Below are 11846 nucleotides of genomic sequence, written 5' to 3' on the forward strand. Positions count from 1 at the left end.
AAGGCATGTGGAGGATGAAGAAGAGGAGAAGAATAGAGATTATGGTGTGAGGGAGACGGAGGTTGGGTGGCGACCATGGATGGAGAAAGAGAAAAAAAAGGTTAAATAGTATTTTATAAAATTATAGATGAATTGTTAATAGAAAAAGATATTTGTTATATTTATAATTTATAATTATAATAATTTACGAGTGCATTTTTTTATATTTCAACATATAAAAAGATATTTGTAAAATTATCAATATTCGGAGGAGTATTGAATAAAATTCTTTTAAATTGATTAATCTAATTTATGAATAAATATTTTAAAATATACTTAATGTTAGTTTTTTTAAAAAAATTGTAATTTTTTTGTTCAAACTTTTGTGTTAGTTTATGTGAACCCTAAATTATAAACTTTCAAAGAAATTTTATAAAACTTATTTTTTACGAAGATAGCGGTGATGCTAGTAAAAGTTTTAAGAATGAAAAGTTTTATAGAAACCTTTTTGACAAATTTAATATTTTTATTTATTCTTTTATATAAAGTAAAGATAAAAATAAACTATATATACGGAGTTAGATTGCAATTTTGAATAATTTATAATAATTTTATAAAAATAAATTTATAGATCTCACTCCAATAATCCCCTACAACATGATTAATTGTCTATCCATATAAAGCGCAAAAGCAAAGGATGAACTTCTGACCTTATGAATCGGAATGGAATAAGAATCCAGGACTGTGGTGCATGAGGTACACTTATACACCGGGTCCATAAGGGAATTTCTCCAACACCAGGCCCAACTGGTCCAGGGCCTATTAGGCCCATCAACCACGACTTTATCCCCGTACTCTCTCGTTATATTTACGAAGGCCCGTTCAGGATACTCCGCCGTCGTTGTCGTTGGAAGAGCTCTCCCACGAAGCTTCCTCTCCCGTGCGCTCCCCTCGCTCCTCTCCGAGCTCCCGCCGCCGCGGCCATGGCGGCTAGGGTTCGCTTAGGGTTCCTCGCCCTCGTCCTCACCCTCATCCTCTCCTCGTCGACCCTCTCCTCCGCCATCTTCGAGGACCAAGTCGGGATCGCCGATTGGTAACTAGATCCCAATCCCCATCCCCATCCCAATCCTCTTCTGCGCTCTTTATCTTGTTGTTGATGCTTCGTAATCGCTCTAGATCGAGATCGAATCGCGTAGTTCGATCATTTGTTAGATCGGCAGACACCTTCTTCTCTAACTAGATCTGTGATCTGATTAGTTTGTGAGCAATTCGTATGATTAATCGTTGAGATGGTGCCTATTAACTTTCTCCTGGTGTATATGCTACGGTTTGCTTCGTTTGTATTGTAGAATATTTGTAAGTTAAATCGCTGGGACGGCATGAAACGTTGCATGTTTCTTGTAGGACAACATTGAATTGGTGTAAGATATTCGTGGATTTAGCCACAATGGTGCTAATTTTCTGAATTACTCGAACTTACTAAACCTCTTACTATATAAAGGTAAAAATGTACAGGGAACCTATTATCTGTTGGCTATTTTGAATTAGACAACTTCATCTTCTTCTTTTTTTTGAGCAATTTTTTAAGTTGAATTTGAAAATTGTTAGTGATGGCACTATTAGCTGCCAGCATTTACAGGCTACAGTTAAGGAACTCTGTAGGTTATCAGCTAAAAATGTGTTTAGAATAGTTAATAATACGATGAACTTAAATAAAAAGAATCGAAACCTGAGAGGTTTTCAATGAGAAAAACATAGTTGGAAGGCCTGTTTAAAAATGTCTTACAAATGGAGATGACCAATATAACCATTAACAAGTCAGTAGTTTTTTCAATAAATTGCATGCTACTGATTAAGCTGTTGGTCTTTTGTTTTAGGCATCAGAAGTACATCGGTAAAGTCAAGCACGCTGTCTTTCACACTCAAAATAAAGGGAGAAAGCGTGTAGTAGTTTCAACTGAAGAAAATGTCATCGCCTCTCTTGATCTTCGTACAGGGGATATATGTGAGTTTACCTTGGTCCTCGGCCATGAAAGGTTTATTTTATTCTTAGCAATTCCAATATCTGCTAATTTTCTTTGGTCGTGTTGCTCTGCTAAATTTCCAATTGGTTTCATTTTCCATTTTTCTTTCTTTAGAGATTTTCTAATTGACTAGGGAGTATGCCTTCATGCAGTTTGGCGGCATGTCCTTGGCAAGAATGATTCAATCGATCAACTTAATATTTCTCTGGGAAAATGTGAGTCTTCTGCACTTTCCTTTCTAGTGATCTTTACTTAGGCTTTTCAGTGTTTTACTTAACTGTGAGTTCCTTGAATTGTTTAACTGAAAATTGGACTACACTCGGCTATTATGTTCTAGATTGATGTTAACTTAGTTAGCTGCTACTATTAGTACTTTGGCACAGATCTTTTCCCCCCTTATTGGGCATGATGTTCATTTCTAATATCCATCCATAAGCCAATTACAAATCTTTGTTAATATATCTCATTCACTGATTGTAAATCATTTGACAAGTGGCATTTTCCTGTAAGCATTTATTTTGTTCAATGCGTAGTAACATGAAGTTTCCCTATGTTTTGCATCTCTGGAGGGGGTAATCAGTGTCATTCTATAACTATAATCTCTATGAACTGTGCTGCGAATACTTTGATGTTATGCTGACGAGTGACAAACATACAATTTACCGTGCTGTTATATACGCCTCTATCTAAGAACCCTGATCTCTGTTTTCCTTTTATGTACTATTTTCTTGCTATTGTGCTGGCACGTGCTATTCTCGTATTCTACTTGATGGTTTTCCTCTTGCTATTTATCTACTGTAAAAAAAAAGGAGTTAATAACTACTTCATGAGATCGTTCGATTTCTGAAAAATTCTCGGGCATGGGTTGCTGAGGTATTAAGTAGAATGTTTCTTCTTGAGTAGAATTTCAATAAGCCTATCTTTATGTTGGTTGGTAACTGCAGCCATGAATGGCAGTTTATAATGTTGATCCTAAAACATTTTTCCTTTTCTGGACCAAACAAGACATATTAAGACAGTGGAATTTACTACAATAAACTGTTTATTCTAAAAATGTAAGTTCATGAGATGAGAGATAAATAGTTTCATGAATGCAATGTATGCTTATTCAACTGTAGCTTTCCATTGTTTTGTCTTTTTCCACTATATTAACAACTAAAATCATACAGCTGTAAACTTATTTGTAACAAATGTTTCTTTCAGATGTTGTTACTCTCTCTTCAGAAGGTAGTATATTGAGGGCGTGGAATCTTCCCGATGGACAGATGATTTGGGAATCTAATCTTCAATTTTCAACACCCTCAAAGCCGTTGTTACATGTTCCTGTAAGAAGCAAAGAATTATTTGGCATCCATTTTTTTGGTTGTATCCTTGGATAATACTTTTATCGTCATAAGTCACATCATTGTTTTAGTTGGTGAGATTGATAGAACATAAACTATTTTTGTAGGCAACTATTAAAATGGGAAGAGACAACCTTATCTTAGTTTCTAGTGGAGGGTGGCTTCATGCGATATCAAGCATAGATGGGGTGATTGTCTGGAGAAAGGAGTTTGCCACTGAGAGGTATTTGCAAACTTCCTTTTGTATTGTCTAATTTTAGCATCCTTAGAGCTTCTTTGGATATATAATATTCAGTAATTTATTTATTTTGGTTATTACTACAGCTTAGAGGTAAAACAAGTTTTACAGTCTCCAGATGGTGATACTGTATCTGCCTTAGGATATGTTGGTTCCTCAAAATTTGCTATATACCACATTAATGCTAAAAGCGGAGAGGTTCTAAACCACAGGACAACGTCCTTTCCTATTGACTTTTCTGGTGAAACAGCTATCATTTCTAGCGATGTGCTAGTGGCGTTAGATGCCGCCAGGTCAAATTTATTTCTGATTAACTTTAAGGCTGAGAACATCGAGTATAATCAAGTACATATTTCAGATCTTGTTCAAGACTTCTCTGGAGTGACTGAACTATTGCCTGTAAAGTTGAAGGGAATTGTTGCTATAAAAACAGCTTTGAGTATTTTCCTGCTAAGAGTTAAGGGTGTTAGCGAGTTCGAGGTGATTGAGAAAATTAACCACCCAGCTGTGGTAAGCGATGCTCTCAGTATTACCGAAGCAGAACAAGCTTTTGCTATCGTACAGCACACAGAAAGCAAAATTGAAATTACAGTCAAGCTTGATAATGGCATAATCAATGAAGGTAATAGAGAAACTATTCGGGCTGACCAAAATAGAGGCAGTGTGCAGAATGTTTTTATCAATAATTATGTACGAACAGACAAGTCTCATGGGTTCCGTGCCTTGATTGTCATGGAAGACCACTCACTGTTATTGGTACAACAAGGTGAGATTGTTTGGAGTAGAGAGGATGGGCTTGCTTCAATTATTGATTTAACTACATCCGAATTGCCTGTTGAGAAGGAAGGTGTCTCAGTTGCGGAGGTGGAACATAACCTCTTCGAATGGCTTAAGGTAATCTTCCTTTAATTTCTGTGTTTTGACAACCTTTTCTGTCATCTTCAATATTTTCTGAAACGCTTACTACCATTTGAATGTTTTTCAATCTATAGACAGTTCCATTAAAACATGTGGGCCAGCTTTTTGTCGTTGGTTTTAGTGCCCGCAAAAGTTGTGTCGCTGATGATGTATATTGTTGTAGTTGGGCTAGCTTACGTTTGAAAGAATTTCTGACAATTAATGTTGGTACTTGTCTAACTTGAATTTGAAAGTATTTCTGATGATCTGTTGATATAATTGCAACATGAATAGGTAATAAATGTCGCAACTGAATATCAAATCTACAATTCAGGACATCTTGTTGTGACGACTTAAACAAATTTTTTTTCTTGAAAATTTATATTGTGTATGGCCATAGGTAGTGAAAGAATATTTTTTATGGAAGAACAACTTTTAACTGAAATTTTAGTGCACTTAAAATTCAGAAATAATAATTTTTATTCTTTGAAGAGTGGGTATGAAAAGGTAAAGGAAAAAATAGTTTTTGGATTGAAAGGAAGGCAATCAGATCTTGGAAATTTCATTTCCTGTTTTCTGGAGGTTAAAGCAAAGGTGAAATGAGAAGAAAATTGCTGAGCACTTCTTTGTTTTGATCTTCCTGCCAATAGACATACTAATCCTAGAAGTAAGTATGGTGTGAAGGAAATTTTCTGCACAATAATCCACATCTGTAATCCTAAACTAGCAAAGTTCTATTAATACGTTTGGCTAATCAATTATGCATAAAAAATAAATTCATTGGATGGAAATACAAAGATGTAATTATATATTTGAGAAATAAATGAATTTGTTCTTGTCTCCATGTGAGATTTGCAATTTAATCTTCAGCAAGGGAAGGGCTATGCTGTAGTAATTGAACCTGGAAAATTAGTAATGAAGCGTTAACGTAATGTTTAAGATAACTTAAAGAAATGTGCTAACTAGCTCTGAAATGATCTGAAGAAAGATATGCACCAGAATTTTCCACTTTTTTTTTCTTTTTAACTTCTATTGCTATTTTGTAAGTGTTATTGCCTGTTTGAACATGTAATTCTTATTTATGTCAGATCTATCTATTTGACTGCTTTGCTGACAAAATATTGTTTTTTTTTTTCAATAATGGAAGGGGCACTGGCTGAAACTTAAAGGAACTCTGCTGCTTGCAAGCCCTGATGAGCTGGCTGCCATACAAGCAATAAGGCTAAAAAGTTCTGAAAAAACTAAGATGACACGGGATCACAACGGGTTTAGGAAACTGATCATTGTACTTACTCGGGCTGGTAAAATTTTGGCACTGCACACTGGAGATGGGCGTGTCATCTGGTCTCACTTTCTCTCTCTTCACCTATCAGAAGATTGTAAACCGTACACTGCCTTAAGAATTTATCAGTGGCAGGTTCCTCATCATCATGCAATGCATGAGAACCCATCTGTTCTTGTAGTTGGCAGATGTGGAGCTGGTTTTGATGCTCCTGGTATTCTTTCAGTTGTTGATTCTTACTCAGGAAAAGAACTTAAATCTCTTAAACTTGCTCATTCTATAACCCAAGTAATCCCCTTGACCTTGATGGATTCATCCGAGCATCGTCTTCATCTCATTGTCGATTCCAACTTGCATGCTCATTTATATCCGAGGACACCTGATTCTCTCAACATCTTTCGTCGTGAAATGTCAAACACATATCTATATTCAGTTGAAGCTGGGACGAGTGTTATCAAAGGCTATTCGTTGCAGAACAGATGCAATCTAGAAGTTGCTGATGAATACTGCTTGAAAATGAAGGAGTTGTGGTCTATTGTTTTCCCTTCTGAGAGTGAAAAAATTACTACTACTTCGACAAGAAAGATGAATGAGGTTTTTTCCCCCTTGCTGTAGCTTATTTCTTCTGAATGATGGACAAGGTTAATATTATAAAACATTTATTTTCTGCTGTTTAGGTTGTTCATACCCAGGCAAAGGTTATAGGCGATAAAGACGTAATGTTCAAGTACATATCCAAAAATATGCTTTTTGTTGCTACTGTTGCTCCTAATGCTGCTGGAGAGATTGGATCTGCAACACCAGATGAAGCTTCGCTAGTTGCGTATCTTATTGATGCCGTCACTGGCCGTATACTACATCGTGTGACTCACCAAGGTGCACAAGGTCCTGTTCATGCTGTAAGTGGTCTCATTTACCACTTATTCACCAATATTTACAGTGCGGCTGTCAACATCAGGTTACTTCATTTCAGATAGCCAACATAACATTTTCTTATTTTGAAGGTTGTAAGTGAGAATTGGGTTATTTATCATTATTTCAACCTCAGAGCTCACAGATATGAAATGTCAGTCATTGAAATCTATGATCAATCCCGGGCAGTAAGTATTTTCCTGTGTACCTGTTTCTATTAACTTTACATTATGTCTGATTTTTTACACATTAAAATGGCTTTTACACAGGATAATAAAGATGTGTGGAAGCTTGTCTTGGGAAAACATAACTTGACAGCACCAATTACCTCATATGCACGTCCAGAAGTGGTGGTGAAATCCCAGTCATACTTCTTTACCCATTCTGTGAAAGCAATGGCGGTGACTGCAACAGCTAAGGGCATAACTTCTAAGCAGCTTCTGATTGGTACCATCGGTGATCAGGTCAGCCAGCTTGTAACCCTAGTCTTCTGATTTTTTATTAAGCTGATGGTGGTTCTTGGTATATAACCCATGTATATTTAGGAGTAACATTACAAGTTCCATTTGATTCTTTTCAACTTTTGTGCAACCTTTCTACACTTTTCTGAATCTGTGAGCTTCTCCTTTCAACATGTTGTTTACGAATGAGGAACTAGGAATATACCATTTCGTCGGTTCAGTTTGTTTTTTTTTTTTTGTTTGGGGGGGTTACCAATTGCGAAAAACAAACTGAGGCAAGCTACATTAACATGGTATATGGAGAAATCGCTGCCCAAAATATAATTGGTGGATTAAGATTGTTTCGGTAGCAGTGTTGCTTGTGGGCATATATTTGCAAGTTTTTTAGATTTTTTTTCAAAGTAATGACAATGATGCTTAAGTTGCTAACCACTAGAACGATTAGACTGTCATATCATTGGAATAATGAATGATCTTTTCACCAATATATGTAAATATGATAGATTATAAAAACAATTTATTACATAAAATTTGTGAAAGTTTTGGGCTTGTGAGACAAAATTTTGTGGGCATCCGTCCCCAAACAAGTTGTTTGGGGAAGGAGCCGATGGGCACCGTATGCTGTGCGGGCGCCCATCGCCACTGTCCCTTTCTCTCACCTGCTTCTTTCTCTCTCTAAAAATAATTGGAGCCCACAAATTTCTTTTTCTTTTTTTTTTTTGTTTCCGAGGGTCGCGATGGGCGCCCGCACAGCACGCGGCGCCCATCGGCATCGTCCCCAAACAAGTTGTTTGGGGATGATGCCCACAAAAATTTTTGTCTGGTTTGTGACCCAATAGTTGCGGTTTGGTGCCTTGAGAAAAAGCCACTTCATGCAAAATACTGCAATGTAAGATCCAAAGTTGCTCTCCTAAGCCCCAGTTCAATGTGGCCATAACCAAGTATGGTCTATGTGTATTAATCTGGTTTACTCTTTTTCCCTTTTCAGAAACCTATTGGAGAAAACCTATTGGTGACCAAAATGGTTTTTTTGTTAGTTTCTTAATCCAAATTATACTGAATTTTGCATCAAATGAAACAAACTAATTGCAATGTGTTGGTTTGGTTTCTAATTCATTTTCCATCAACTATGGAGTAATCCACACTATAGATGTCATTTTTAGAGTTTTAGGGCAGTTTTATGCTTGTACTAACATACCACCCATTTACCTTATAAAAGCACAATTCTATAGGTTCTGTGACTTCTGTCATTTTAACTGATAAAGTTCTGTTGTTGTAACCGATAAAGGTTCTCTTAGTGCATTACTTTCTACTTTCTAGTTCTGCATGGCTATGTCTTACATGTCGGTGCTGCAAAATGTGCACTAAGTGACCATGCATTTATTTGTAACCTATTAGGGTGAATGATTTCATATACTTTCATGCAGTCAAACTCTGGCTAGTCATCAAAAGAAATACGTTTGTATTGCTCAATCTTTTAATTGGAAAAAAAATGATTAGAAAGTTGGCAAGTGGTGAAAAGGCAAACAATTGTTGAACTACAGTTCTACAAATTAACACTCTTCGTCTTACGAATTTGATACACCATATTTTTGTGTGTGAATCACTGCTGTGTGAGAATCACTACTCTATCATACACCATTATACAGAGAGTCACAACTCAGTTTGACTATAGGCATGAAAATTGATTTTGGAGATCAAGTCGTGCATGAAAGAAATCCTAGGGAAGAGCAATATTTTGAGAAATTTTCTGGTGAACTACCATATTTTCACCAAAAGCTATCTAGGTGACTTGTTATAAAGCATAATACTTCGGAGAACAAAATGCTCACTGCAACAAAAAAAACCATGTTCCTCATTTTCTTATGAAGAATAAGAAATTTGTGATATTGGATTATATGTAAATCAGGATGTGCCCCTTTTTCTGTAATAGATTTAAGGATTAAAATTTATTGAAATTTTAGGAATCTTGCCTTTTAGAGTTTTATGATGTCTCAAGATGTTATTAGAGTCATTAACTTGCATGATGCTAGAACCTACTTTGGAATATAGGGGCCCCTTGATTTGCGGTAAGTTCTACTTGAGCATGTTTCAATTACCACCAAATTTTAGTTGTCTTTGCAGGTTTCATGTCTGTGCCAATGAAGTATTCCTGTGGTACAGGGTACACCTGTGCTGTAAATCAATTACTATCTGTTTTTGTTCTTCTATGTCTCAGGAGCTTGGGATGATGCTGAGAGCTTATTATGATCAAATGGTTAAATGGCTAAAAGTGTAGTGAACTGTTAGGCTATGCCGTAGTATGTGTCGCGACATGACCATGTTGGCCTATGAACAAACCTTAATCTGCACCACTCGAGCAACCTTTGATCTAACTCTAAATGTTTAAAATTTACAGAAAAACGCAATCTAATTCTTCCTGTCTCCTATAAGACTACTACCTCAGTTGCAAGTCTTCATCTCTTTATCTTTACTTCATTTGGTTATGTTAGGACAATGAACACTCTTATCCTTGTTTACGCAAAAGGATCAGATTCCTATTTTACACCATAATACCAGATAGATTTGTTAATAACATTACAAGTAGGCATGGCATTGTTGCCCACCTTTTATGGTGTCTAGGTTCTTCAATTATGGACGTTATGTCAAAAATAGCGAAGTATTAACAAGATTTCTTTGTAAGTAATCTTCCATTGTTCATTGGCTTGAATATAGGAACTACAAATAGTCATTTGAGTTCTTCATTGATAGTTCTATATGTTGCATATTACAAAGACAGAGCTCTAACTAAATTCTTTCCTCATGCTTCATGCTCTTAATGGGATGAAATATATCTGAACTCACAGCACTGCTGATGAATTGTATTATGTAATATATTTTTAGGTCTTGGCACTTGATAAGCGGTATCTCGATCCTCGTCGTTCTGCTAATCCCACTCCGGCGGAGAAAGAAGAGGGCATCATACCGTTAACGGATTCTTTGCCAATTAATCCTCAGGTGACTTACTTTCATTTCACTCCAAATTTTCCATTCATTTTGTTGATACTTGGATATTTATTTTGCTGCTTCGTTCATATTTCTTCGTGACGTATTGTGAGAATATATGTTATTAATTGTTGATACATTTTGTTGTGATAATTGTACTGATGTTGATACTAGTCAGTAGGAAATTATACATAGAATGCCCACTTAGGCCATCATGACAAAGAAAATCCAAATACAATCTGTAGTTTTTCTACCTAATTTACAGACTATAGTTTGATTACTCCAGTTTCTTATGTATACCCGTACAAAAAAATGAAAATCAAAATCATGCTAACTAATGGAATTTCCTGCAGTCTTATGTGACACACTCTCTTCAAGTGGAAGGATTGAGAGGAATTGTATCATTTCCAGCAAAGCTGGAATCAACAACGCTCGTTTTCTCCTATGGAGTGGATCTCTTCTACACTAGACTTGCTCCATCAAGAACCTATGATTCGCTCACCGAAGATTTCAGCTACGCACTTCTCCTCATCACCATCGTTGCGCTCGTTGCTGCTATTTTTGCCACATGGATCTTGTCCGAGAAAAAGGAGCTGAGGGACAAATGGAGGTGAATTTATGCTCGCTACCCACTGAAAGCTTTACTTTTCTCATATTAGATCACTTTGTTGATTTTTGGTAGAATTGCCCAACACTGAGTAGTTCTTGACATGTATAATATTTGGTGACTAGCCTGTTTTCTTAATCGACAAAGCAGCATTAATTTTATTGGCCTTTTTAGTATGGACCGAAGTGCAGGTTGATCCACACATACTAATAGAAGCCATCACCGAAGATATGTCCGAAATAGTTCACTTGTTTTGAATGCTCAAACATTGTATGCAAGTCATTTAAACTGTGCCACAGTTTTTTGCTCCAGATTACGTAGATTTCGTCGAGTATGTCCCGAGTGTAGTTGATGCGTCAAATTTAATATATAATATATGATATATGATGTGGCTGGTTGTTTTATTTGCAAACCGACTCATTAACTATATCTTTGGGTACACTTCTGAGGTAACCTGTAAAGCATTTCTCCCTATTCAAAGCATCTATGGTGAGGTACTGATCCCTATCCCTTTTACATCCGCTGTTGGTGCACTAAATTGAGTTATACTGTGATGAACACATCCACAAAGGGAGCACTAGTGAGCTAAAGGACTCCTTTGTCAAAAAAGGTATTCTTATCAATTTGTTTCTCTACTGCTTCTGCTTCTCCTAGTACCTTCCAGAGGCTAGGGCTTCTTTCAGCAGGCAGCTTTCACAATTTTAAAGACCCAGCAAACCAATGGCCTCTTGGAACTGAGCGTCTCTGTCTCTTCTCAAGGTTCCCACCATCACTTGTGTAAATCAGAGTGCTAGGGCAATGAAAGCTATTTGATTGATTCCCTTTTTATCGACTCAAAAAGGTGGAGAAAATTAGAAAATTTTACCGACTTATAATACGAGTTTGTGGTGGCTATTTGATTGCGGAGCCTTTCTGCTGACTCAAAGGTAAGGCAGATCTAGAAAATTTTTCCAACTTGTATTACAAGTTTGTGGTGGTGTGTGACTCAATCATGTTTGTGGAACTTAACCAAACATGGGGGAAACACAATAAGATGGAAGATTCCGGTGAACATGCAACTACTGGGGGAGAGGATGTGAGATGTTGGCCGCATTTGAGAGAAGGTATTCATTCCACTT

At 36.5% G+C, this 11846-nt stretch overlaps 1 protein-coding gene across 2 annotated transcripts; it reads left to right on the forward strand.

Moving 5' to 3' along the window:
* Nucleotides 857-11112, forward strand: LOC109716313 (ER membrane protein complex subunit 1). 2 transcript variants are annotated; one of them, XM_020241675.1, is made up of 12 exons: nt 857-1072; nt 1857-1984; nt 2156-2218; nt 3207-3328; nt 3454-3569; nt 3671-4478; nt 5629-6357; nt 6441-6662; nt 6768-6863; nt 6945-7139; nt 10020-10133; nt 10475-11112. In XM_020241675.1, exons 1-12 carry the CDS (start codon nt 963-965, stop codon nt 10733-10735), a joined length of 2964 nt encoding a protein of 987 aa, XP_020097264.1. In that variant the 5' UTR covers nt 857-962; the 3' UTR covers nt 10736-11112. The 2 variants fall into 2 exon arrangements, with proteins under 2 accessions (XP_020097264.1, XP_020097265.1); XM_020241676.1 differs by lacking the exon at nt 857-1072 and having other exon boundaries at nt 1878-2015.

The sequence above is a fragment of the Ananas comosus genome, linkage group 10 (assembly GCF_001540865.1).
Source record: "Ananas comosus cultivar F153 linkage group 10, ASM154086v1, whole genome shotgun sequence".
Classification (NCBI taxonomy): domain Eukaryota; kingdom Viridiplantae; phylum Streptophyta; class Magnoliopsida; order Poales; family Bromeliaceae; genus Ananas; species Ananas comosus.

Bases quoted from the DNA above. Each gene is read 5' to 3' on its own strand.
- LOC109716313 (XM_020241675.1), top strand. From the start codon at position 963: ATGGCGGCTAGGGTTCGCTTAGGGTTCCTCGCCCTCGTCCTCACCCTC. The intron at 3,570-3,670 runs GTATTTGCAAAC...TTATTACTACAG, and splicing joins AAGGAGTTTGCCACTGAGAG to CTTAGAGGTAAAACAAGTTT. The intron at 6,663-6,767 runs GTAAGTGGTCTC...CTTATTTTGAAG, and splicing joins CACAAGGTCCTGTTCATGCT to GTTGTAAGTGAGAATTGGGT.